A 27283-nucleotide genomic window follows, 5' to 3' on the forward strand; every position below is an offset into this window, starting at 1 on the left:
TTCCAGCGGCGGAGAAGCCCCGGGAGAAGCGCGGGGCGGAGGACCGGCCGGCGGAAGGACCCGGGAGCCGCCCCAGCTCGGGGCGGCCGGGGTTCGGGCGAGTCTGCGGGAAAACCCTTCCCCCGGGCGGGCGCGGCGGCGGGGAGGGAGAGGAGGGCGGTGCGACACCGCCCCCGGGGCGGGCCCCGTGCGTGGCAGCCGGACCGCCGACCCCGTCGCGAAAGTTCCAGCCTGCGAGCGCCGCCGGGCCGGCCGGACGTCCCCAGACTCCGGCCATGCGGCCGCTGCTGCTCTTGGCCCCGCTGGCCTGGCTGCTCCTGGCCGAAGCGAAGGGCGACTCCAAGCCGGAGGGTGAGGGCGCGGGCCTGGCCGGGGGCCGGGGGGTGGGGGGGGGGCTGGTCTGGGGGCTGCCGGTCTGCACGGGAGGCCTGGGCTTCCGAGGGGATCCGGGTTCCGGTCCCTGGGCCACTGACTCGCTGGCCGCTTGGACGAATCACTTCCCCTGTTGCGGCTGCGGCTCCCGCGTCGTGCGGCCGGGAGGGGAGGGGCGTGGAGAGGGTCAGATGATTAGAGCTGTCTCGGTAGTAAGGACCTGGCTACTGTGTATGTGTCAGGCAGCCGTGAAGGGTGATCTCCACCTCCCGTGTGCTCTGCTTTTATCCCCCTTTTCCAGCTGCGCAAACTAAGGCTCCAGAGTCCGTTCACTTGCCCAAGATCCCACAACGTGCGGACCTTGGAACCAGGATTGACGCTCAGCGGTGTCTGGTTCCGTGGGAGCCTCTAGGCATCCCAGCCATGGGGGTGGGGATGGCATGGGGTCCCCCATGGCAGAGGCATGTGGTCTGCATTACCCCTGCCGGGTGGGTCTTACTCCCTCCAGGGGGCACAGCAGGAAAAGGCTCAGACAGGTGCACTGACTGCCTAGGGTTGTTCGGTCTTGGAATGGTTGGTTCGGGATCTGCTGGGCTCCGCAAGTCGTGTTCCTTCTCCATCCCCAAAGCAGATTGGATTTCAGAGTGTGCCCCACCGTTCTGAGGGGGTGCTGCCCCTGCCCACCCCACCCCTCCCCCAGGCACCTCCAGGGCTGTCTGCTGAACCTCTGAGAGGAGCTAGCTGGAGGGAGCAGGAAGGTGTTGTTTCAGACCTTCACCAGGGACGGGGTGGAAACTGCCATTTCTGAGTACGTTCTTTGTGCCAGGTTGTGCCCAAGGCTATGCATCTCCCAGTGGTAAAGCCTGTGGTGACCAATTTCCATGAAGCTTGGTGTTCTAGCCTGCAAACTGGGGGGAGTGGTACCCGAGTCCTAGTGCTCTAGCCAGGATTGTATGGGATGAAGCCTGCTGGTGAGGGTTCAGCTCTATGCCTGGCCTATTCAGGCCTTTTTTTTCCTTGGACCCAGCACCACCTGCTTTCCTGGAGTATTCCAGCAGGGTAGTGAATCAGGTAAAAAAAAAAAAAAATCCAGTGAGGCAGGTGCTGAGCACAGCGCTGGGCTGGTGGTGTGTGCAAAAGGCCTGTGGCCTGGGTTTACTCACTGGTCAGGAGACTGGAGCCCTAGAATAGCCTTTGTATCCTGGGCGTCTCTTTGCTTTGCTTCTGCCGATGTGTGCTCCGTCCTCCCCCAGCCCATGCCAAGAGAGAAAACTCCCGCTGCCCCCAGCGAAGCCCCCAGAGTCAGAGGGACCAAATCAGTGACGGGGCTTCAGGTGCCCTGACCCCAGCAGCAGGTGATGGGAGGGGACAGAGGTCACGGAAGGTAGCCACCACTGAGAGTGCAGGATCCTGTGTATCATCGAGATGGTCCAGGTCGAGCACCCGGCAGAGACTACATAGATAGTAGATTGATGGACAAGAAGTAAGGGGAGGCCAGACATGGAGCTGATATCAAGCCACTGTCAAGTGGAGGCCCTTTTCTTCTCCTACTCCATTCAGACCCTTTTGATAAGTAAGGAATCATTAGCCCCGTTTTGCGGATAGCAAGACTGAGGCCCCAAAAGGTTAAATAGCTGGTCTCCGGTTGCTGTAGGTGGTTGGAGGTAGAGTCGTTCACTGGGACTCAGACCCACTGCTCGTCACCCCTGTTGCGTGGAGATGCTGTCTGGAGGAATCTGTTCAACTTTAGCCTGCTGGCTAGGACAGAGTGGGAGGGTGGTTTGTCCTGCAGACCCACTGACAGGGGTCCGGAGGCAGGGACACTCCAGCAGCCGCCAGAGAGGCCAGCTCCTCCGTCCCCTGGTTGGGCTGAGATGCCTGGTCAGTACCAGGGGGCTGGGATGGGGCAGCTGCTGAGGGGTGTGGGCTGATGCCTCTTGGGGAGGAGTGGGGCAGGCTCAGGAATGGTGTTCCTGGCGGCTTGTCCACCCCGTACCCGAACACACGTGGATTTGGCACATGGAGAGGAAGATGGAGTTTTCACTTTAGGGAGCTCCCAATTTTAGGGGAGGACTCAGAGCTTCTCTCCTCAGTAGATGCCCAATCTTATGGGGGAGATACAATTCTCCTCTTCCAGAATGCCCTGCACTTGGGAAAGGGGACATTGACCTATGCGGGGTGGGGGGTGTCCCCAGCCCACTGTGGGGGACAGAAAAAGGCTGTCAGCAAAGCAACATCCAAACAAGCAAATTTTCATAGAGTTGGGAGCAGGAGAGAGTCCAGATGCCCCCTGGTCCTTTCTCCCTCTTGTAGAGGCTTCTGGCTGATTACTGTTCCCTGCCTGCCCTGAGGGCCTGGATTTGGCCATGCCGAGGGAAGGACCAGCTGGAGCCTGGTGGCTGCTGTTCTGAGGCTCCAGGAGGTCAACAGGGCGTGGGCGGGGGTTGTGGGTCATACTGTTCCATGCAGGGAATGGAAAAATCCCAGGAGTCAGGAAGGCCCAGCTGTGTGTGTGTTTGTGTGTGTGTGTGTTTTGGCGGCGGAGTGTCTGCAGGAGACTGACACGAGTGGGGCGCCAGACCCAGGAGAATCACACTTGGCTCCTGGGCACTGGGAATCCCCATCTCCTGACATTCTGCCACACCTGCTTTATGGCTTCTGTTCAAGCCTGGGGTGAGCCCAGAGGATGGGGGAGGAGCTTCATTCATTCCCGTGCTGCAGAGAGCAGCCCCAGCTTCCGATGGTGCCTGGAGAGCCTTCCTCTGCCTTGCGTGGGCTGGCCCCTCTTGGGGAGGAGGAAGCACCAGCTGTAGCAAAGCAACCCAGGCCTGGGTTCTCAGCCTCATCTTTGGACCCCAGAGAGGTGTCTTCCTAAACCCCGCCCCGCCAGGGCCCTGGGCACAGCCTCTCCCCATCATTCTTGCCCTCTGGAAGGAAGACAGCTTTTCTGGAGCTGGGACCCCGAGGGCAGCAGCTGGCCTTCTCTCCGGGAAGGGTCCCTATGACAAGAACCTGTGTGGCCCCCATGGGCAGGTCCTGTGCCACGCACTTCACAGACATTAGCTCTTACAGTCCTTGGGAAGGTCTCTGGGAGGAAGGTACTGGGGTTCCTAGGACCCCGTTTTACAGAGGAGGAGACAGGCTCAGAGAGGCTAAGTTACTCACCCAGCAATCTGTCAGCGACTCTGCCCTGTTCCCTCCCACTCACCTCTGCTGATCCTGGAGCACAGCTTGTCTGTCCCGGGAAGCAGGCCTGGAGCCCTGGGTGTCAGGCCTCACGCAGACCCGGGCTTGAGCCCCAGGCGGGCCTGCTGGACCAGCCAGAATGCAGGGGGGCCGGACCTGGTGCTTGGAACTGGACCCTGCTCAGTGTCGCCCCGTGGTGTGCCCTGTGCTCTGGGTGGGTGCCCGCCATGGGACGGGAGCTGAGTGTCCGGCCACACTGGAGATGCCTAAGTAAAGGCGGCTGGACGTGCTGGATTCGGTCCGCAGCATTCTAGAATGTTGGCCAGGAAAACGGTGAGGCCGGGAACACGGGCCTCTGGAATTCCAGCTCATTCACCTCTCACTTCAAGCCTCTGTGACCTCTGGCAGGGTATTTCATCTCTCTGTGCCTCAGTTTCCTCACAGGCACAAGGGGGAATAGAAGTGCCGCCCGCCACATGGGATGTGGATCGTTAAGGTGATGGTGAACGCAATACACTTCGTGTAGCGCGTGATGTCTCCTAAGGGCTCAGCCGATGGCTGTGCTTTCTAGAATCACCTTCCCAACGTGCTCCCTAAGACCAGACAGCACACACCAGACGTCCAGACTCACACTCAGTCCCAGCCACGGGGTGGGGGCAGGAGGCCAAGGAGATGAAGACGCGAGTCTGGCCCAGCAAAGGGAGATGGGGCAGGTTTGTACTGGTGTCTCACCTGCTGGGCACGCCAGCGCAGCACCAGATAAGGGGAGGAGAGGATGGAGGGCTTCACGGAGGAAGGACTACAGCCTCTTTTTCTTTTCTTTCTTTCTTTTTTTTTTTTTTTTAAGATTTTATTTATGTATTTTGGCAGAGCGAGAGAGATCAGAGGCAGAGAGGCAGGCAGAGAGAGAGAGGGGGAAGCAGGCTTCCTGCTGAGCAGAGAGCCCGATGTGGGGCTCGATCCCAGGACCCTGAGACCATGACCTGAGCTGAAGGCAGAGGTTTAACCCACTGAGCCACCCAGGCGCCCCTCTTTTTTAATTTTTTTTTTTACCATATTATGTTAGTCACCACCCAGTACGTCATTCGTTTTGATGCAGTGTTCCATGATTCATCGTTTGCGGATAACACCCAGGGCTCCGTGCGATTCATGCCCTCCTTAATGCCCATCACCGGGCTCACCCATCCCCCCGCCAGCCCTCAGTTTGTTTCCCAGAGTCCACAGTCTCATAGTTCATCTTAAGCTCTGATTTCCCCCCCTTCATTTTTCCCTTCCTGATCCTAATGTCCTCCATGCTACTCCTTATGTTCCACAAGTAAGTGACACCATATGATAATGGTCTTTCTCTGATTTATTTCACTCAGCATAATCTCCTCCAGTCCCATCCATGTTGACGCAAATGTTGAGTATTCCTCCTTTCTGATGGCTGAGTAATACTCCATTGTGTGTATGGACCACATCTTTATCCATTTGTCTGTTGAAGGGCATCTCAGCTCTTTCCACAGTTTGGCTATCATGGACATTGCTGCTATGAACATTGGGGTGCACATGGCCCTTCTTTTCACTACATCTGTATCTTTGGAGTAAATACCCAGTAGTGCAGTTGCTGGATCACAAGGTAGCTTTATTTTTAACTTTTTGAGGAACATCCACACAGTTTTCCAAAGAAACAGTCAACAAAGCAAAGAGACAACCTATGGAATGAAGGAACATATTTGCAAATGACACTACAAAGGGCTGATTTCCAAGATCTATAAAGAATTTCTCAGACTCAACACTCGGAAAAACAAATAATCAAGTCAGAAATGGGCAGAAGACATGAACAGACACTTCTCCAGAGAAGACATACAAATGGCTTAAAGACCCATGAAAAAATGTTCTACATCATTAGCCATCAGGGAAATTCAGATCAAAACCACACTGGGGTACCACCTTACACCAGTCAGGATGGCAAAAATTGACAAGACAAGAAATAGCAGATGTTGGAGAGGATGTGGAGAGAGGGTAACCCTCTTACAGTGCTGGTGGGAGGACCAAGGCCTCTTTAGGAGGAGGAGTGAGTTGTGCAGGCGGGAACAGGAATGGAATAAACGCTGGGTTCAGTGAGGCAGCTTTTGTGGGGGGTGGGCCGTGCTGAGAGGTAATGCCAGGATCCCTTGGGGGAGGGGCCTTCCTGGAGTTTTGCTGTGACTCACCTCCAGGCCCACAGTCAGGACCAGGAGATGGGCTGGATCAGAGGTTTCCAAATGTGGCTGACCCTCAGAAATCACCCAGGAGATGTGGGATAAATCTGGACTTCTGGGCCCATCTCGGCCCTCTGGTCCTGGGGCCCAGGAGTCTGGAGTTCACAGCGTCTCTTGTGATGCTGCTGTGCAGGCAGGCTTGGGACCTCTGAACTGGGTGACCTGGTCGCCTCCTCAGCCAGGGAGGCAGGCACTAGATTTGTGAAGTTTCTGGGAGGGACACATGGCAGCATCCAGGAAAACAGAAGAGGCAGACTGAGTTGTTGGGTTGGAGGGGGCTGTCTGGCATGGCCTGGGGCTCTCTCCTCCACCACAGTGAGGGTTTCTACAGATGGAGAGATAGAGAGCTGGTCACTGTCCCGGGCCTGGGCAGTGTGTGCAGGGGTTAAGGGGGACTCTGGGTCCAGGCTTCTGTGTCCACATCCTGGTGTTGCCACTTCCTGGCTCCCTTGGGCAAGCTGCTCACCAGGAAGAGGGGGTTAGGACCAATAAAGGGCTTAGAACCAAGCCGAAGGTGTTCGGTAAAGGTTAGCCATCTGGTACCACGATTTGGTAGAGGGAACTCAGCAAAGGAGCCTCAAGACGTCCACCGCATCCCCTCGGCCCTCCCCCTGCAGCCTGACTGCGGGAGCCCCATCTAGCCCCTTACACAGACACACACGCTGGCTTTTTCCATCCATGAAATGTGACACTTTTCCTGTCCCCAGCAGCCCCTGCCAAGGACAGGAGGGCCTCAGAGCTGGCAACTCGCCTCTGCTCACTTAACCATCCAAGCCAGAATTGGGGGAGACTTTCCTCCAGTGGGAGCAGCACCCCACTTTCCTGGTCCCCGCGGTCAGGTGGTGAGGCCTCCCCTCTCCACACCTGCCTAGTGAATCCACCCTTCCCTCCCCAGATCCTTGGGGCCACTTCCAGTGGATTCCTGCCCAAACTGCTGGGCCGCCCCTTGCTCTGGGGCCAGCAGCCTGCCCGGCTCTGCCAGCTCAGCCAGCTCCGCCCGGCGGGACCCCTTTGTTCTCTGAGCCTGGGCTCCTCTTGCTTTCACAGAGCCCGGGTGCACAAGAAGGCCTTACTGGTTGGCCACCTGCTGGGTCTGTCCACCCAGAAAAGCATTATGTCCTAGACTTCAGGGAAACAGTAATGAGTTCTACAAAGGAGGGGAGGGGGTTTTACCTCTAAGGGCAGGAAAGGTCAGGAGAAATCTGAGAAGGCTTCATAGAGGTGGTGGCAGGAAAGGGGTGTCATTGTCACTGGCCCTGGGACCTAGAGGGCCCATCAGGGAGGATCTTGAATACCAGAGCAAGATGTTTGCCTCTCCCTGATCAGTCCTTGAAGTAGGTACAGGGGTCTCTGTTATCTGCGGGCGAGCAGATGATCCTCCTTCTGAGGATCTGTCAGTACAGCCTGACCGTGTCACAGAGCTACACTTCTTTCCTCTTGTCCTGTAGTGTGGTTGGTTGGTTGGTTGGTTGGGTTTTTGAGAGAGCGAGCACAAGCTGGGGGAGAGGCAGAAGGAGAGGGAGAAGCAGGCTCCCTGCTGAGCAGGGAGCCCAGTGCTGGGCTCAATCCCAGGACCCCGAGATCATGACCTGACCCTAACGCAGACACTTAACGGACTGAACCACCGAGGTGCCCCTTGTCATGTAGGGTTTTTATATCTCCCACCATTACAAGAGAGGAGAGCTCAGTGCAGTAAGGTCATTTGAGAGAGAGGTCACATTGATAGAATGTTTATTACAGTATATTGTTATTGTTCTGTTTTATGTTGCTAATCTCTTACTGAGCCTGACTTACAATTAAACTATATCCTAGATAGGTACATTCAGGAAAACACACAGTATATAAGGGGTCTGGCACACTCTGTGTTTTCAGGCATCCACTGGGGGTCTTGAACTGCATCTTCCACCGATAAAGGGGGGACTGCTGTACTGTTGGGTTTTGTTTTCTTTTTAAGTAGTCTCTGTGCCCTACACAGGGCTTGAGCTTGTAACCCCAATATCAAGAATCGTGTGCTGACCGATCGAGCCAGCCAGATGCTCCTACTGTACTATTATTGTCCCTGTTTGACAAAGAAGAAAATGGGGCCCTGAAAAATCAAGGACTTGTTAAGGTCACAGAACTGGTAAGGAGCAAAGCTTGGATTCTGACCAGGCAGGCCAGCTCTGGAGCCTTTGTTCCTTAGATAACCCAGCCTCAAACTGTGATCGGGAAGGGACTTTCCCAGGGCTCCTGGAGATGCTGTCTGGGGTGTTGTTTCCAGCAGGTTCCATTGCAAATGTGAAGCTACACTACAGAGCCCAAAAGAGGTCTCTTGTTAAAAAGGTACTACAGCTGGTGTAGTCAGAGCTAAGGATTTTGTTCTTTCTTTTCCTCTTTCTTTCTTTCTTTTAAAGATTTTATTTATTTGAGAGAGTGAGAGCATGAGCAGGGCAGTGGCAGGCAGAGGGAGAGGAAGAAGCAGACTCCCCACTGAGCAGGGAGCCTGACACGGGGCTCAATCTCAGGACCCTGAGATCATGACCTGAACCAGAGGCAGTTGCTTAATTGACTGAGCCACCCAGGTGCCCCAAAAGCTAGGGATTTTGAATCACTTCCCACTCAGGGTCCACTCATAGGTTCTCCCGTGGTGGCTGAGTGAAGTTCAGCAAGAAAGACTGTTGGGTTAGATAGTGTGCCCCGGGCATAGGCACGGAGGGCAGTGGCCATGCCTGGGCGTCTGGCCAGCATTGACCAGAGAGGTCCTCCTGGTGTCCAGCATTCAGGGCCAGTCTTTGCCTCCACCCCTGCGCAAGGCCAGAGCCCCCTAAATCCAGGAAGACCCAGCCCCACAGTGCAAGGTGCAGACACCCGTGCTCTGGACACCTCCTGTCATGCCGATCAGTTCCCAGGGGGATGGAACTCAGGAGGAGAGTTGGGAGACCCAAGTGCAGACCTTCACCATGTTCTTCCTACTTGGGGCATGGGCCCTTGTCTATAACGGGTGGACACAGGGACACATCCTGCCAGGATTTGCCACATCTGGGGACAAGGACCTGCTCCCGCCTGTCGCCTCTCCTTACCCAGTGCCGTTCACCACGCCCTTCTCTGTCCCTAGACAACCTGTTAGTCCTGACGGTGGCCACAAGGGAGACGGAGGGGTTCCGGCGCTTCAAGCGCTCGGGTCAGTTCTTCAACTACAAGATCCAGGTGAGAGGCTCTCCGGGCAGGGCGGAGGGGGCAGGACAGCCAGGGGGTGGCGGGAGAGTCTAGGAGCGGGGCTTTTGCCCTTCCCAAACGAATGGGGGCCACAGGGAAGGCTTCTGGAAGCTCTTAAGATGAGGACAAGTTAGGAAGAGCAGGAGAGGGAGAACACTGTCAAAGTGTGGGAGATGCTGGAGGTGGCAGAGTGGGGGAAGTGTGTGTGGCCGGTTTAGAAGGCAGGGCCTTGGAACCAGCATTTCCACCAGCACCCCCACCCCAGGCGATTTTAGGATGGCCCATAGTGTGGAGACTGCACCTGTGTAAAAGCTGCTCTAAAGAAACACAGGCCGATGCCCAGTCCCCTTGGTGTCCTCTGTGTGCAACCCTGCAGGAAGATGTTCCTCTGTTCAGCAGAGTGTGTCAAGTGTCTCCTGTCAGGCACTGGGGATCAGATGGTGGGCAAGGCAGACCATGGTACTGCCTGTACAGCTTGCAATCGAATGGCATTAAGCCAGAAAGAAAATGGATTAATTCACATGAATGAGGTTGAAGCAGAGGGTTGCTTCAGGCATAGTTGGATCTAGGGGTTCAAGCTGCATGGTAAGGGCTTCGTCTTTCTATCTCTAGGTCCCGTTGGTCTTCATTAGCAGACCCGTTTTCTCTGCATGGTGGCAAGGTGACCACCAGCCACAGACCCACCTGCCCCGCTTCTCAACCTGAGCAGAACTAGACAGATTTTCCTTAGTTTGAACAGAACAGTCCCAGGGAAGACTCTGAGGCCATGCTTAGGGCACCTGCTGAAACCCATGGTCCTGGGAAGGATGGGACACACTGATTGGTCAGGTGTGGTCACAGGACCCCCCCCCCCAAGGCCAGTCAGCCTCACATACGTTGTAGAATGGTTTCATTATGGGTGAAGGAGGAGGTCCTGGGCAGACACAGGCAAAGATGGTCACTGTCCCCGTGGGAGTGGAATTTTGGCTGGCAAAATAGTTCTTCTCCAAAAGCCCATGTTAAGGGGCCTTTCTCTACAGGCGTTGGGCCTGGGGGAGGACTGGAGTGGGGAGAAGGGGTCGTCGGCTGGCGGAGGGCTGAAGGTTCGGCTGCTGAAGAAAGCCCTGGAGAAGCATGCAGACAAGGAGAACCTGGTCATTCTCTTCACGGACAGGTGGATGGTGGGGGGCCTCCTGGGCAGGGCTCCTCGGCAAAGAGATGGAATATTCTAGAATGAGGCCCTTGCAGGATAAGGGAGGGGGGAGGATCACTCTAGCTAAGGTTGCCTATAGTTTTATGGGATCCCTGAGCCCAGAAAAGACCATTTCCATTGGTGGTGAGAAGATGGGCCGGGGGGGGTCTGCCCAGGGGAGGTGGGAACCCTGCAGGCCAGGCCGGGGACAATGGGGCAGATCGATATCCCAGGGGTGACATGAGAGGAGGTACCCTCATGAGCCCCTGCTCACCTCTGTCCTGCTCCTGCCTCCCCTGGCTCTGGCCACAGCTACGACGTGGTGTTTGCCTCCGGGCCTCGAGAGCTGCTGAAGAAGTTCCGGCAAGCCAGGAGTCAGGTGGTCTTTTCAGCCGAGGAACTCATCTACCCGGACCGCAGGCTGGAGGCCAAGTACCCAGCCGTGTCCGACGGCAAGAGGTTCCTGGGCTCTGGAGGTGAGGAGCCTGGGTGCAGAGAGCGTGGCGGGGCTGGGCGGGCTCCAGAGGGGTCCCTCCGCTGCCGTTAGGGTGGCCCCCCTGCCAACGGCCTCATCTCGTGGACAGCCACCCTTCAGCACAGGGCAAAACCACAGTCACCCCTGAATGTCCTCCCTTGGCTCCTCCCCCGCCTCTCAGTCTGGGGGGGGCCAGTCATGCCCCTCCCACTCTGAAAGACCTCTGGGCTGCACCCTCCCGTCCACCCCCACGGCCCCCCTTCTCACTTGGCTCCTGGTCATTTGCCGTGGTCTCCCTGCTCCGCCAGCCTCTCCTCTCACCCCTTCCGGGCCATTCTCCAACCAGCTTCACAAATTCACACAAGTCCATGGCTTTTTGCTGCATGGGGAATAAAATCTGTATTTTAGGCCGGATTCCTCTGTCCGGCCCCGGAAGAGGCTTCACCCCCACCTCCCTCCCCCGCCTCCACCGGCCCCCCAGCGGCCACGTTTCCCCCTTGGCTGGGAGAGTTAGAGAGTTAGCACTGCCTAGACGGTCTGGTCCTGGCCAGGGCTGGCGTGTTCTCCCTCTGCCTGTCTGTCCCCTTCTCCCTCTTCTCTTCTATCCTTACCAATCTGCACTGTGGCCAGGATGCTGTGTGGGCTTATTCCTCTAAGCCGCCATGCACTGTGTGACCTTGGCCCAGCCTCTGCCCTTCTCTGGGCCAAGTGTCCCAGATAACTAGAAGAGCGGCTCCTAGCCTCTGCCCCGCCAGCTCTGCTCTCCAGGGACTCCTGGTCTGATCCATTCATTCGCCACCTACCTGTGTGGTGCCCAGCACCTGAGCTGGTGCAGGTTAGTAGGTACCTGTGATCTTTCTCCGTGAGTTCAGTGGGAACTTGTCACCCAGTGGCATTGGTTAGCAGGGTGCTTTCAGCCTGGAGACACTACCCCCACTCAATCCAGGAAGGCTCCTAAGAGAAGGAGAAGGAGGGGGAGGTGAATGAAAGTGGATGCTGCGCAGAGGCTCCTGACTTGGAGGCGGGAAGCTAAGTGTCTGTCTCTGCGTGTCACCCACCAACCCGCAGGCTTCATCGGTTATGCCCCCAACCTCAGCAAACTGGTGGCCGAGTGGGAAGGCCAGGACAGTGACAGCGACCAGCTCTTTTACACCAAGATCTTCTTGGACCCAGAGAAGAGGGTAAGGGCCCGTGTGCGGGGCCAGGCTCCTGGAGTTTGGATGCCAGCTTAGGCAGTTACTAGCTGTGTGGCCTTAGACAAGTTATCCGACCTCTCTGCTATATTTTTTAAATCTGTAAAATGGATTGATGGTGGCGCTTTCCCGTCAGGATGTCGTGTGGATTAAATGAATGCATTTATAGTACTTAGCGAATGACAGTAAAGCAAAAAACAAGCATTTGTTGTCATCCTGGTGGTTGCACTTGGATTAGTTATTTTCCTTAGATGCCTTCCAACTTGGAAAGTCCCTGGTTCTCTGCGAGCAGAGCCCCTGGACCAGTAGATCCTAGGGTGGCCAGCCACCCCAGTGTGACAGGGCAGAGTAGGTGTGGGGAGAGGAAGTGGCAGACGTGGGCGGGCAGGCTCCCCACGCTGAGCGTGATGGGGCCCCATCCCTCGCCAGCGCCTGTCCCTGCTGCAGCCTGGTCTCCTCTTTCCTGCAGGAACGGATCAACATCACCCTGGACCACCGCTGCCGTATCTTCCAGAACCTGGATGGAGCCCTGGGTGAGCAGCCCCCACGGGGAGGGGGATCCTGAGAGGGGTGTTAGGAAGGAAGTAAGGATTCCAGGGCTTGAGCCCATTGAGGAGGATGGGCTGGTTCTCCTGTGGCCATTGTGCTGGGAGGTCACCTGCCCCCGTCCTGAGGTCCCCAGAGGCCACCTGGATGGATGGCCTGGGGCAGAGCTGTGGGTCTCTAGAGGTGGAGAAAAGAGGACCAAGAAGTCCGGGTGAGAGCCTGAGGGACACCCGGGCAGGGGACAAGCGCTCCGCCTGGGAGCAGCTGGGCAGTGCGCACCGCCGGTACCTGCCCCCTGTCCTGGGGCTCTGGCTCTTACAGGTGATCGGGTTCCCCTCCTTCCCGGCCCTCCCCCGTCCCAGGCGAAGGCTTCCTGGGCACGCACAGGGACTGAGCTGACAGGAGGGTGATAGATGACCAAGCAGAGAGGCTGCCTGGTCCTTAAAAACAGAAACCCCCTGGGGCTGGCCCCAAATCCATGGCTGGTGACAACAGTCCTTTGCCTGCCTTCCTGGGTGACCTCGGGCAAGTCTCTCTCTCTCTCTCTCACACACACACAAGCACACACACCCTTAGGCCTCATTTTTCCGTCTTTAAAAAGGAATAGTTAGACCCAATAGCTAATTGGTGATTTTTTTTTAAAGATTTTATTTATTTATTTGACAGAGATCACAAGCAGGCAGAGAAGCAGGCAGAGAGAGAGAGATAGAGAGAGAGAGGAAGCAGGCTCCCTGCTGAGCAGAGAGCCCGATGCAGGGCTCGATCCCAGGACCCTGCGATCATGACCTGAGCTGAAGGCAGAGGCTTTAACCCACTGAGCCACCCAGGCGCCCCACTAATTGGTGATTTTACGGGGTAAATGGAGTCTTGGTTTTTGAGAATCCAATCAGTACTAAGACTCCTTTCTCGGGAAGGTGCAGACACAGCCACACCCTTTGTCTGTGGCTTCTGGGAGTGCGTGGACCTACATTAAGAAGCCGGGTCCAGAACATCTCTTGGGGAAGCCAAGAGCTTGCACAGAGGGTCCCCCTTACGTGATCACCCACACAGAGGGCCTGTCTCTCTGGTATCTTCCAGGCCTCTGATGACGGGCCCCTCTGCATTTATAACTATCAGACAGGCAGCTTCTTCCTGCTGTCTAACGGGGTCAGAGCAAAGGGGCTAGGACCCTGCGGGAGGAATCCTCTCCACCAGGACAGGATCTGTCCCCCACCCTGCCCAGGGCTTCCGCTTGGGCTGGCATATTCTCAGTGCTGCTCTGCACACCCCCAGGCCCTGTCCTGGGGCTTTGCTCTGAGCTGGAGCTGGAGCTGGGATGTCTCAGGTCTTCGCTTTGTCCCTTCCCCTACCTCCGGCTCCAAGAAGTCATCACAGTAAATTCCGGCGGTTGTTGTGGACTCCATGTGCCAGGCAGGGTGCTAAGTGCTTACCCAACACGGACTCCTCCCACTCTTTTTTTTTTTTTTTAAGATCTTATTTATTTATCAGAGAGAGAGGGAGAGAGAGCGAGCACAGGCAGACAGAATGGCAGACAGAGGCAGAGGGAGAAGCAGGCTCCCCGCCGAGCAAGGAGCCCGATGCGGGACTCAATCCCAGGACGCTGGGATCATGACCTGAGCTGAAGGCAGCTGCTTAACCAACTGAGCCACCCAGGCGTTCCGGACTCCTCCCACTCTTAACCCCATTTCACAGACAAGGAAACTCGAGGCTCAAAGAGGTGGTGTTGGTGGCCTGGAACATGCCCTGGCAAGGAGCCAGGATTTGAGCTTAGCCTCTGGGCCTGATGCTGGATGTGTCTGTGCTTTCTGACCCCCAGATGAGGTCGTGCTCAAGTTCGAGATGGGCCACGTGAGAGCGAGAAACCTTGCCTACGACACCCTCCCCGTCCTGATTCACGGCAATGGGCCCACCAAGGTAGGGGGAGGCCGCAGCCCGCGGCTAGAGAGCGAGAGAGGGGCCAGAGGCTCCTGTTTTCACCACGATCCCATGGCTTCTCCTTGGGGTCAGGGCCACCTCCCCACCGACCCCGAGGGCCTGTTGCCACGTCACTGCTTCTGTCCTCACGTCTGAGTTCAGCGTGGTGCCTTGTGTCCTTGCTGTGGTGGTCAGTGATGTTCATCCCTGCTCAACCACAAGACACAGAAGAGGTCACTGTCCCCATTAGGGCCTCAGCTGGGCCACCTGAGTCATCCGTACCCCGTTCTTCAGGGCAGACTTGTTTCTTCAGGCAATAAACATTTACAGAGTGTCTGCACCAGAACATAAGGCAGAGTCAGTCATGAGCAGGACAGACTAGTTCCTGTGCTCTTGGGGCTCAGAAGGGGCTGGGGTGAGAGCCAGACCTCATGGGCCCTGGGGAGCCGGGCCTGGCTCACAGCAAATTGCTTCAAGTGTGGTCCTTGGCCCCGCCCCTCAGTGTGTCAGAGTCACGTGGCCAGGAGAGAATGGGGCGAGTGTGAAAGCAGATTTCCTGACCCCCACCCCAGAGCTGTTCAGTGGGACTCTCTGGTGTGGGAGGCGGCAGTGATCTGCATTTTACACGCTCCTGGCAGATCCAGAGACAAAGGTGTGGCAGCACACCAAGCCCCACTCTGCCCTTGGAGCAGCTTTGGTGATCTCCAGGGGGACAGAACATTCTCTCCAAAACCTGCCCCAAGGAAAGTCACATTCCTGCCCCCTTAGAGGGCTGGGGTGCAGGTACCCCAGGGGCTGAGGGGCATGTGACTCAGTAGGTACAGACGGGTGGGCCGGGCCCCGGACCCCACGTCTCAGACCCCCTGTTTCCCCACAGCTGCAGCTGAACTACCTGGGCAACTACATCCCGCGCTTCTGGACCTTCGAGACAGGCTGCGCCGTGTGTGATGAGAGCCTGCGAAGCCTCAGGGGGATTGGGGTATGGCCGCCAGGCGTAAGGGGCTCGGTCTCCTTGGATGGGGAGGATGAGTGATTCTGGAAGAGGTTATTGTCTTTGGTGGGAGGTAAAAGGATCACCTTCCCGTCTGGGGTTCCCATCTTCCTCTTCCCCCGGGCACCTCCTCCTGGAAGCCTTCTCAGATTACTTAGGGCTCCAGCTCCTACCCTGCCCCAGCCACACCAAAGTTCCGGTTCCTTCGCCCGATTCCTCTCCTACAGCGCCCCCTCTCGTCTTACGGACCTCACTTCCTCATTTATAGCTCACTTCCAACCCATGCCAGCCAGGCCCTCTGACAGCGGGCCATCAGCTCGGCCTGGCTCCAAGTCGAGGCAAGCTCTGCCCAGCTGGGACTTTCTCCTCCTGCTTCCCCACCGGGCCCTGCCTCTGCCTGCCTGCACGTGGCTGCTTGGAGCTGCCTGGCCCAGGTCCCCTTTCCTGCTAAGTCTGCACACCTCTGCCTCGGGCCCTGGGTCCCTTGGGCCACCGTAGGGGCTCAGCCGTGGCCCACTGGCTGGACATGGCCAGCCCTTCACACTTCCCCCCCGCCCCCACGCAGGATGAAGCTCTGCCCACGGTCCTGGTCGGCGTGTTCATCGAACAGCCCACGCCCTTCTTATCCCTGTTCTTCCAGCGGCTTCTGCGCCTCCACTACCCCCGGAAACAGATGCGGCTTTTCATCCACAACCACGTGAGTAGCAGGTGGCTGGCGTACAGGCCTACCTCACGGGGTGGCCTTGGACATCTCCGGGACTAGTTACAGCAGCAGCATCTGGGCCAGATGGAGGCGGCCCGGCTGGGTACGGGTGTGATCTTGGGTACAGTCCTCAACCTTTCTGTGCTTCAGTTTTCTCATCTCTTAAATCGGGATAGAAGTGTGCCGACCACGTGGATTTGCTGCTGGGGTTCCACGAGTGGGCACGTGGGACGCGGAGGCCCCTGCCACGGGGGAGGCATACACTAGGCACTCCTAGCTGTCAACGTGGGGCTGGTTTCTCTCCCTGCCTCATTCAGGTCCTCCTGATAGGATTCGGTGACAGATGGGTTCTCCTGCCCTGTGTACCTTCTGGGGAATCGGGGAGAGCTCTGAGGCCTGCTGCTTTGTGGGGAGCAGGCCCCGGGCTCAGTATTCCCAGCTCCCTCCCTCTCCTCTTCTTAGCTGGATCAGGTCCCAGCTCTGCTTTTGCTTATCCCAATTTCCATAACTGGGAAGCCAGATACACTCTCCCGTCCTCGCGGTTGTCAAGGCTCCTTGTCTTAAATGTCCTTCAGCTGCCCCACCTGGTGTCAGCCCTTTCTGAGACCTCTCAGCCCTGACAGTCTGCACCGCGTGGCCCCACCCTCAGATCTGCCTGGGCCACGGATGTTCTTTCAGCTCTGCCCCGTGGAAAGAGGGGGAGGGTGTAGGCCCGGCCCTTGGGAGGCTCCCAGCTTCCCTGGAGACGTGAAACAGCGCAGCCATGAATTCCGACTTTGTGACTTGGCGTGGAAGAAGACAGTCGTCACAGGCCATCTCTGGGCCTTTCTGTGTCCCCTGTCTGACTTGTCGGCTCCTGACGGTGACCCCGCGAGGAAGGCGCAATCGCCCTTCCATTTCACAAGGGAGGAAGTGAGAGCCGAGATGGGAGAGGTGGCTGGCCCAAGGTCACACAGCTGACTGTAGCCGGGCTGCACTCTAAATCCTGGGCTTGGTTCTAAACGTCCTGTTCTTTCTGCTTTCCCAGGCAAGGGGCCCCTGGTGTGGACTGTTGTTTTTCCAGGGTGGTCCAAGGATCACCTGGAGCGTTTTGCAATGAAGCAGATCCCTGGGCCATACTCCAGACCAGAAAAAATGACTCTGGATATGGGGCCTGTGGGATCAGGGGTGCTGTCCTAGTGACAGAGGCTTTTAAGAGGCTGGTGGGCCAGGCCTGGTCAGGGGACGATGGTCAAGGATGGCTGGGGAAGGGCATTCCAGGCAGAAGGCCTGGCATGGGCAAAGGTCTGGAGGTAGGAAAGCCAATGGCCAGCAAGAGTGTGCGGGGAACGAAGGGGAGTGGCCTGCAGTCGCAGAGGGTGCTGTGGTCCTGGGTGCGGGGGGTGGAACCTATGTCCCCATTCTCTCCCTCCCCTCCCCCACCCCAGGAACCACACCATAAGGTTCAAGTGGAGCAGTTCCTGGCAGAGCATGGCGACGAGTACCCGTCTGTGAAACTGGTGGGCCCTGAGGTTCGGATGGCCAATGCTGACGCCAGGAACATGGGCGCGTGAGTTGGGGACCAGAGCATCACAGTTGTCTCTGCTGACGGTAGTGGGGGTGGGAGGGTGCGGGGCATGGCGTCAGGAGCATCAGGGCCAGGAGACAGGCGTTCAGAAGCCTGTTGTGTGCTTTCCGGCAAGTTCCTGCCCCTCTCTGGGCCTCAGTGTCCCCGTCTGTCAAATGGGGAAATGGTCTCTGCCCTACCCACCTCGGGGCTTCTGGGTGGGGCCGAGCAGTGTCCTTTGGGTGCAGGAAGGAAATCTGAAGAAAGAGGAAGAACCAAAGGGCCAGAAGTAGATGAAGAAGCTGACAGAGACCATCTCTGATTTTTCCCCAATCATTCGAACAAACAAACAAGTCCTCTGTTGACTGTGGCTGGTGAACTTTCCCAGAAAGGACTAGGTAGTAAATCCGTGTGCTTTGGCCCTATGGCTGTAGCCTGCTGGGCGTGACTGCACGCCAACAGAGTTTTATTTATGGACCCTGGAATTTGAATTTCATATGGTGTTTATATCACTTTTAGAAATTTTTTCCCCCAACCAGTTAAAACTGTGAAACAGTCCTTGGCTTACGAGCTGTGCCATACCAGGCAGTTGCTGGATTTGGACCGTGGACTCCAGTCTGCTGAGCCCTTGGCCAGATAAATGAAAAGAACATATATTCATAAGGCTTTCGGGCCAGGTCACCAAGCCGCACTTCGGAAGGGCAGGACCAGTGTACCCACAACCCCGGGTAGTGTAGGAAGCTGTGGGCCATGCTCTCCACAGTACGAGCGTTTTTAGGGCACCTGATACCAGTCGCTGAGTGAGCTCTGGATGCTGAGTAAGCTCTCTCCTTGAGAGCCTGGCTGCCCGGGGTCTGGGTCTGAACCTGCACCGGGGCTGGCCCGACCCCTTTAAATACCTGGGGCTGGTTCCCTGCGGTCATGGACAGGGACAGGCCTGGAGAGCCCGGCTCCGGGGCTCTCTGGGACCCTGGCGCCCGAGCCCCAGCCCCACTGACCCCAGGTCCCCAACCCGCAGGGACCTGTGCCGGCAGGACCGGAGCTGCACCTATTACTTCAGTGTGGACGCCGACGTGGCTCTGACGGAGCCGAAAACCTTGCGTCTGCTGATCGAGCAGAACAAGTGAGCAAGGGAGGCTGTGGTAGGCCTGGGCAGTCGGCAGGCAGGCCCTCTGAGCTCCGAGCTCCGAGCTCCTGCTCCCGCTCCGGGCCCACCCCGCCGTCCTGCCTTCTCCACCTTGACCTCGGCCTCGCCTCCTACCCCGGGCCTGTCCCAGCCTGGCACCCTCATCTTGCTCCAGAATGTTCCCTTCTCCCTGCTAGAAGCCAGACCGCCCCTTCCTCCCTCTGCCCCTGGCTGTCCTGTTGGAGGCTGTGGGGTCCCCAGCTGGGCCAACCCCTACCCCCAAACACCCCCCCCCCCGCTCTTGGCCCTGCCCCAGGCCCTCGCCCTGTCCCTCCCCACATCCAGTTAGATCTGCCCCGGACTCCCAGTGGGCCGGGGGAACCCCGCTGACGTGCTCTCTTTCTCAGGAACGTCATCGCCCCCCTGATGACCCGCCATGGGAGGCTGTGGTCAAACTTCTGGGGCGCGCTGAGTGCGGACGGCTACTACGCCCGCTCCGAGGACTACGTGGACATTGTGCAGGGCCGGCGTGTGTGAGTACCTGCGGGATGAGAACCCCCTCATCCGTCTGTCCACGACCCCCCCACCATAGTCCCGGCCTTGTTGCCCTCAAATTCCTGCTGGCCCCAAAGCAAGGAAGACTGCAGCCCGACACACGGAAGGACTTCCTGACAATTATCCTGGGCCCGTGAGCCCGAATCAGCACCGCGGTGCCCCCCAGCCTGTGACTTCCCCCTCTCCCCGGGGCCCTGGCCCCCAGCCTGTGACCAGCCTGCAGCCGCCTTCCATCTTCTTCTCTCACCCTTAGTGGCGTCTGGAACGTGCCATACATCTCAAACATCTACCTGATCAAGGGCAGTGCCCTGCGGGCTGAGCTGCGGCAGACAGACCTGTTCCACCACAGGAAGCTGGACCCTGACATGGCCTTCTGTGCCAATATCCGTCAGCAGGTCGGCCTGGGCTGGGCACTTTGAGGAGGCCCTGTTGATGGAGAAGGCGGTCTGTGTCTGCTACCTTATGCCCTGGAGTTTCTGAGATGCCAGGGCCTGGTGGGGGGGCGCTTGGAGCAGCAGGCATGAAGGCTGGTCCTTGGGGTCCGTGGGGATCACTTCAGTGGACCCAGTTTCCGCACCCCTCTGTTTTAGGTCCATTTTCAACAGAGCCAGAAAACCCCTAAACTTCCACCTAAATATACCCAAGTAGTGTGCCTGGGAGGCACCCTTGCCCTCCTCCTGTGCCCCACCCAGGAAGTTTTTGTGGTTATTTTTTAAAAGAGTGACAGCATAATGATGTTTTTCCCCATGCCCAAAACGTCAGGAGCAGACTCCATCCTTTGCTTTCATACATTCATCCTTTCATTCCTATTCGGTCCTCCAGGAAGCCCTTCTTGATTGTATCCTGTGTCAGGCCTGGGCTGGGTGCTGGGGAGATGAGATGGGGTGACCCGCACTTGGTTCCTTCATCTCCAACTTAACGGACAGAGGAGGCTGCCGCCGAGCCTCTCCTGGGCCGCGCGTGGGACTGTGGGGGTGGGGGTGTCTCTTCCATCTGGCCTGTTCTCCCCAGGATGTGTTCATGTTCCTGACCAACCGGCACACCTTTGGCCACCTGCTCTCCCTGGACAACTACCAGACCACACACCTTCACAATGACCTCTGGGAGGTGTTCAGCAACCCCGAGGTGAGGCCCTAGCTGGACGGGCAGGGGAGGGAGAAGAAGAGACCCCCGTGAGCCTGTTGCCGGGGATGCTCCTGCTTAGCCTGAGAAAGGCTGTGGACCCCGTGGGGCACCAGCTTTCCTCCGCCCCAGGGACTTGGGCCAGTGGGAGGGCTCTTGAGCGGCAGCGCCACCTAGTGGAGGAGAGAGGATCAGGAGTCAGGCCTCCGTCGGTGGACTATCCCTTGAGCCTCTCCGGCTTTGGGGCCTCGGTTCTTTTAGCTCTAAAATGGGTATACTACCCCAGCCTCACTCATTTCTGAGGGTGTTGTGAAGATCAGAGGAGGAGAAAGTGCTGACAACATTCCTAGGTGTTGCGAGCTTGTGGCTGACGTGGGTGCACGCACAGACACGCACACCTGCACACGCATGTGGGTACACGTGCAGACACCAGCTCCTGCGGGCACACATTCACCCATATTGCAGGGGGCCTGGGGGGAGGAACCGCCTCTTGCAGTGTCCCCTGGAGTTGGGCAAGGGGTGAGCCCCAGCTGGCCCAGGCCAGGCCTGAGGATCCCAACTGCCCCCGCTCCCCACCCCCCCAGGACTGGAAAGAGAAGTACATCCACGAGAACTATACCAAGGCCCTGGCAGGGAAGCTGGTAGAGACGGTAAGGACCGGGCGCCTCTGGGGACAAAGGTCCTGAATCTCTACCCTGCACTTGCCGAGAGGGAGGAAGGGCAGAGGGAGGACACTAGCTGCCCCGTCCCCTTTCTGGGCCCCAGCAATGCTTGGGCGATGGAGTGGGTCATAGGATGGCCCTTCCTTCTGTTGGCCCTTCCCAGCTGGAGTCTGCAGAGGCCTTGGGAACCTTGAGTTTCTCCTCTGGCCCCGGTGAGAAAGAGAAAAAACGTCCCCAAATGTGGTCTCAGCTAGGGACCAGGGGCCAGTAGCGAGAGACAGTGCACGTTCCTTTCCTGGCCCTGCACCAGGAGCTCTGTGACCCCGGCCGAGAAGGGCGAGCCCTGAGCTCTGCTTCCTTCCCCCCTTAGCAGCTGGCAGACAAGGGCGTGAGGAAGGGCCTGGGCTGCAGGAGGGTCCTTGCCTGTGGGGGCAGGGGAAGGTGCAGCGGGGCCCCTCTAGACCCCTGTCACTGAGTCCCCGCCCTCCCCAGCCTTGCCCAGACGTCTACTGGTTCCCCATCTTCACGGAGGCGGCCTGTGATGAGCTGGTGGAGGAGATGGAGCACTACGGCCAGTGGTCTCTGGGAGATAACAAGGTGGGCACAGTACCTGGGCTGGGGGTGCCGGGAGGCCGCCCCTCCGCCAACACCTGCCCTCTGGGCTCTTGCCCTGGCGAGCCAGCCAGCCTCTCTGGCTCTTCAGACGGGTGGTTCTGGCACTTAAGAGTAGGCGAACGTTGAGAAATGGGGTGGGGTGTGGGTCCAGCCCATGCTACCACGACCACGAGCTGTGGTGACCTGGAGCCGTCTTACTCTGGAATTGCTAGATTTCCAGTTTCTGGTTCGTTATTAGAATGACGTAGCTTCCTTCCCCAGCTTGGGTGAGTCATGGGAGGGGACTGAGCAAGAGTGGGATGAGGAAGAATTGGGAACATGAGTGCCACGCTTGCCAGACAGCAGAAGCAAGTGGCATGTCGGGCTGAGAGGCTGTGCGTTCCCCAGAGGAGGAATCCGGTACCCGCACTCATCTTGGAAAGTTCAGGGAATGTTTTTTATTTAAGGGAGAGGAGGGGATGGCAGGAGGAGAGAGAGAGAGACCCTTAAGTAGGCTCCACTCCATGCTTGGTGTGGAGCCTGATGCAGGGTTCGATCCCATGACCCTGAGATCATGACCTGAACTGAAATCAAGTCGGACACTCAACTGACTGAGCCACCCAGGAGCCCCAAGTTCAGGGAGCACTTTTATTTATTTTTAAGATTTTATTTATTTATTTGACAAAGAGAGAGAGCACGCACCAGCAGGCAGAGGGAGAAGCAAGCTCTGCGGAGCAGGGAGCCTGACCCAGGACCCTGGGATCATGACCCGAGCTGAAGGCAGATGCTTAAGGGACTGAGCCACCCAGGCGTCCCTAGGGAGCACTTTTAAAGGCACATGACCCTCTGGGCCTGTGCGGCTCAGAACCTGACTTACCTTTGACCTGGCAGCTGGACCACCCTGTGGTTCCGGTTCCCAGCCTAAGCCACATGCTTTGGTGGCTGAGCTAAACTCTAAAAGCCAGTAACTGGGATAGTCCAGGCTTTCTGGGGTCTGGCTGGCCCTCATGCTCCAGGGACCCGGTCAGCGCTGGGACTCCAGTGCCCGAGCTAACCCGGGGCCCTCTGAACTGGTTTCCTCTGTGGTGTCACAAATCCCTACAGAGCCTCGTGGCTTCAAACAACACCCAGGAATCCTCCAGGGGTTTCTGTGGTTGGGAGTCCCCGGTGGGTTAGCCGGGTCCTCCGCTCAGGGTCTCACGAGGTCTCATCTCGTCAAGATGTCAGCCAAGACTTGGGTCTCCTCTGAGTCTCCAGGTCCTACTCTGAGCTCCTGGGGAAGAATTCATAGCCCTGCTTCCTCCAGCCAGGAGGACATTCTCTGTCTTCGAGATCTCCTTTTAAATATCCTTCCTTGTTGATTAACCCACAGTCAGCAGACTAGTGACCTCAGTTCTCTCTGCAGAGCGCCCTCCCTTGACCCTGTACCCTGACCTTTTCCCATCACATTCACAGGTCAGGGGTGGGGGTCAGACAGCCGCACACCAGGCGGCCATCTCTGATTTCCGCTAACCACGCTCCCCTGGGTCGTTTCCAGGACAACCGCATCCAGGGCGGCTACGAGAACGTGCCGACCATCGACATCCACATGAACCAAATCAACTTTGAGCGGGAGTGGCACAAGTTCCTGGTGGAGTACATCGCCCCCATGACGGAGAAGCTCTACCCCGGCTACTACACCAGGGTGGGCGCCCCGGGGGAGGTGGCCGGGATGGGGGCAGGGCTGGACTGGCTTGCGGGGAGGAGAGAGCAGCCCCAGCTTGCGGGAGAGGCCTGGGCATTTGGTCTCCAGGTGGGAGTGCAGTCTCCTCCCATGGTTGGGGTCAGGGGGGCCTCTGGAAGGGTCCAGGGTAGGACCAGCCCACCTTGCCTCTGACCTCTGACCTCACCCCTAGGACCCCCTCCTCTGTGTCCTTAAATTCCTCTGTGACGCCTCTGCTGGCAAGCTAGGGCACCCATTCCTCTCCCAGCTTCCCGCCGAGAATCTGCTGACCGTCCCTTTGGCTTTTGCTCTCCCTCACGGCCGACACCTGCCCCCACTGCCTGGGCCCTGGCCTCAAGGAATTGGCAGCCTGCCTAGTTGCCACGAAGGCTTGCAAGGATTTGGTTCACTCCTTCTGCTCGGCTTCCTTCCCCTCCTCTCCTCCTCCCTCACCTTCCCTTCCTTCTGTCCTTTCCTCCCTCCGCACATTTTTACCGAGAACCTTCCCTGGGCCGGGCTCTGGGGAGCACTGTGTGAAACAGATCGGCCCCCTGGGAGCCAGTGTCCCCCCGAGACCGGATGAGGGGTCCCTTCTGTGCACCCCAGCCTCTTCTGCTCTCGGTCAGCCCCTCTCTAGCCGATTCTCTTTCCCTCGACGCAGGCCCAGTTCGACCTGGCCTTTGTCGTCCGCTACAAGCCGGACGAGCAGCCCTCACTCATGCCGCACCACGACGCCTCCACCTTCACCATCAACATCGCCCTGAACCGGGTCGGCGTGGATTACGAGGTGGGCGGCTTACAGGGTGGTGGAGGAGGGCTCGGGGGCAGGGCCCAGGGGAGCCGGGGCCGGAGAACCGGAGAGAAAGAGGAGGTCCCCGTGCTATAGGGAAGGAGCGGAGCGGGGACACAGGAGTCGGAGGTCAGCCTGCGCGGACCTGGGGCCCCGCCTGCCCCGCTCTGGCCAGCTCCGTGGCCTCAGGCATGTGTCTTGGGCTCTCCGTTTCCCCCCATCTTAGATGGGACCCTTAGTGGGGCGCCCTCCGTAGAAATGCTGTGAGAATTCTGTGAGCTCATCCAGGGGAGAGCTTATGTGGACCCCCAGTAAGCACTCAAGGCCTGAGAGCCGTCGGTGATGCAGAGTGTAGAATATCCATCATTCTTGGGAGTAAGAAGGCTCCTTGGGGAGGGATGGGGTCAGCCCGGGTGTGGGGCTCAGGCCTGTGGCTGGAGGAGAACTGGGGAAATCAGGAGGATGGGGAGTGGATAGGGGACAGTTCTGGGGGCCTCAAGGCGTGATCAGCTGAGGGCCATTCATTCATTCCTTTACTCATGCCTTAAACTGCTGTGTTTCGGGGACTCAGTCCTGGGCTGGCCGCAGCGAAGGACACCCATACAAACTCCTCTCATTTTCTTGAGCGTTCACCATGTAAACGGGGGTTCTCCTAGGGGACAGTTTTGTCCCCCAGCCCCCGGGGACATTGGCTATATCTGAAGACATTCTTGGTTGTCACGATTGTGGCAGTGGTGCTGACAGCAAGTAGAGGCTGGGGCATCCAGGACAGCCCGCCACTAAGGGAGAATGCCCTTGCTCCTGGTGGTGAAGGTTGCACAGCAGTACGCGTGTACTTAGTACCACCGAACCGCACGCTTCAGAATGTTTACGTTGGTAAAGCTTATGTCATGTGGTTTTTTGGGCCCGATTTAAAAAAAAAAAATTTTTTTTTCTGGCCCCAAACGTCCACAGTGTGGCGGCTGAGAACGCCGTTGCTAAGCTTTTACTCGTCTCACTGAACTCTCATGACCCTGTGAGGTTAATACCCATTTCCCAGAAGGGGAAACTGAGGCTTGGGTGGGGCAGAAAGTTGGTTAAGCAAGCACGTATCTGGCATTTGGCCAGGGCTGCCTGACTCCCAGGCAGGGGGTCTGGCTCCCTCTGTCTTGGCTGAGGGTCTTCCTCAGGCAGCTGTGGCCGTGACTTCACAAGGTGTCCCAAGCGGCTGTGTAGGAGAATCCAGCATGGGGGTGGGGGAAGGGCCCAGCCTCCTCTGACCCCTCCCGTCTTCTAGGGCGGGGGTTGTCGCTTCCTGCGTTACAACTGCTCCATCCGAGCCCCACGGAAGGGCTGGACCCTCATGCACCCCGGGCGACTCACACACTACCATGAGGGGCTCCCCACCACCAGGGGCACCCGCTACATCGCCGTGTCCTTCGTGGATCCCTAATCAGCCAGGCCAGGTCACCTCGGACCTCTTCCTCTTTGCCAACAACCACTGCCCAGCGGCACTCTGGGGCCTCGGGGTCCCGGCCTCCAGGCTCCTGATCTCCATTGCTCTTGGAGCCATCGTCGGACAGACTCGGCCACGAGCCAGAGGCAGAGCCCACCTCCTCGGCTGGGGCATTCCTGGGGCTCTGGACCCAACCCAGGGAGACACTATTCGTGTTCATTGTTTGTAGCAACTTGTCCTTTTCCCCCCCGGCTTCCTGGAGAACCCAGTCCTCTTCCTTGGCTTCTCCTGTGGCCTGGACGTGAGCAGAGCAAGGACTTAGCCCGCTGCCCAGAGAGGCTCTAAGGGCGAGAAGACAGCCCCAGGACGTCTGCTCCAAGCTTCCGGGCAGACACGAGACTCAGATCAGATTCAAGCTCCCTCCCTGCCCCCTCGGACTGCTGAAGCCCCTTCCTCATCCGCTCCTATCGTGGGAGCAGAGCCTCGTTCCCTGGAGACGAGGACTCAGGAAAATCTCCTGGGAGACGGGAAAGGTGTCGGTGCCACAGCTTCGTCCTCAATGTAGGGGTGGCGGGGGGAGTGAGACGTCCACACACAGCAGCACATCACCCTGTCCTGGACGCCTCCAGAGGGAGGGATGGACGAGTTTCTATTAAAGGTCATTCACACCACGGAGTGGGAGATGCTTGTGTGGATGAGTGTGGGCGTGTTAGGGCGAGTGTCTGTAGGGAGATATCTAAGAGGCCCCTGGCTGGCCAGAAAAGCCATGTCAGCAGACTTGGTGGCTTGTGTTTCCCAAATACAGTGGTTTGTGATCCCTGGATCGTCTGTGTATTCCAGAAAGCCTTGCCTGCGAGCCGGGCATGGGCTGCTGGGGCTTACTCCTTCATCTCTCAAGATCTGCAAGTGTTCCCTCCTCCCTGAAGCCTTTTCTGACCAGACTTCCTGCCAAACAGGAATCTTGGAGAACACAGAGCTCCTGGTGGCCCCCGGCATGCCTGGGACAGACTCTGCCTATAACGCTGATAACATTTCGGAGTGTTCATTAATCATGAGGGCCAACATCTCCTTTCTCCATCAGGTGGGAAGGAGAGGGAGAAGCAGGCTCCCTGCCAAGCAGAAAGCTCAACACGGAGCTCGATGTTGAGCCCCTGAGCCGAAGGCAGATGCTTAACGCACTGAGCCACCCAGGCACCCCTGTCATTTTGTTTTTATAGATGAGGAACTGTAGGCGTGGGGAAGCCCAGCAGGGTCACAGAAGTAAGTGGTAAAGGAGAGGGGTTTGACTGTGATGTCGCTGGACGCCTGGTCCCTTCCCCCCAAGGTACCCTGCAGTCAGCAGTGGGGCCAGAAACCTGAATTGCAACACGGTCCATGGTGACCCAGTGTGGTAAGTGTCTCAGTGGCCGGAAGAACCACAGAGAGCAGCGGGAAGCTTCTGGGTCTTCTGGGACACTGTGCTTCTCAGTTGAGGGCGATTTCCTTCACTGGGGGATATTTGGCAATGTCTGAAGTCATTTTTGGTTGTGACACCCGGGAAAGGGGGGCAGCTGTCACCCATGGGTAGAGGCCAGGATGCCCTTAACCACCCTACAGGGCACAAGACAGACCCTCCCCCAAGGAATTAACCTGCCCCAAATGTCAGGAGCGCAAAGACAGAAGCCTGGTGGGCAGATGCTATTTATGCAGGGTCTTGGAAGGGGAAGAGGTTCCCAGGAGCAGAGACTCTCTGGCCCCGGTGGCTGAAGCCAACAAGACACAG

General features: G+C 57.9%; 1 protein-coding gene across 1 annotated transcript; it reads left to right on the top strand.

Moving 5' to 3' along the window:
* Window positions 1-10: 10 nt before the first annotated feature.
* PLOD1 (procollagen-lysine,2-oxoglutarate 5-dioxygenase 1) lies at window positions 11-26192 on the top strand. The gene is made up of 19 exons (XM_045063753.1): window positions 11-351; window positions 8896-8987; window positions 10016-10149; window positions 10480-10643; window positions 11711-11823; window positions 12305-12368; window positions 14198-14295; window positions 15173-15274; window positions 15852-15983; window positions 17417-17538; window positions 18554-18658; window positions 19069-19194; window positions 19470-19611; window positions 20228-20341; window positions 20923-20988; window positions 21493-21597; window positions 23132-23278; window positions 23958-24083; window positions 25363-26192. Exons 1-19 carry the CDS (start codon window positions 276-278, stop codon window positions 25516-25518), a joined length of 2184 nt encoding a protein of 727 aa, XP_044919688.1. The 5' UTR covers window positions 11-275; the 3' UTR covers window positions 25519-26192.
* The last annotated feature ends 1091 nt before the right edge of the window (window positions 26193-27283 follow it).

The sequence above is a fragment of the Mustela putorius genome, unplaced genomic scaffold (genome assembly GCF_011764305.1).
Source record: "Mustela putorius furo isolate JIRA1106 unplaced genomic scaffold, ASM1176430v1.1 tig00003853_pilon_pilon_pilon, whole genome shotgun sequence".
NCBI classification, from domain to species: Eukaryota; Metazoa; Chordata; class Mammalia; order Carnivora; family Mustelidae; genus Mustela; species Mustela putorius.

Coding starts and splice junctions, on each gene's coding strand:
- PLOD1 (XM_045063753.1), top strand. CDS start 276: ATGCGGCCGCTGCTGCTCTTGGCCCCGCTGGCCTGGCTGCTCCTGGCC. Junction 11,824..12,304: donor TCTTGGACCCAGAGAAGAGG/GTAAGGGCCCGT, acceptor TCTTTCCTGCAG/GAACGGATCAACATCACCCT. Junction 20,989..21,492: donor CAGGGAAGCTGGTAGAGACG/GTAAGGACCGGG, acceptor CGCCCTCCCCAG/CCTTGCCCAGACGTCTACTG.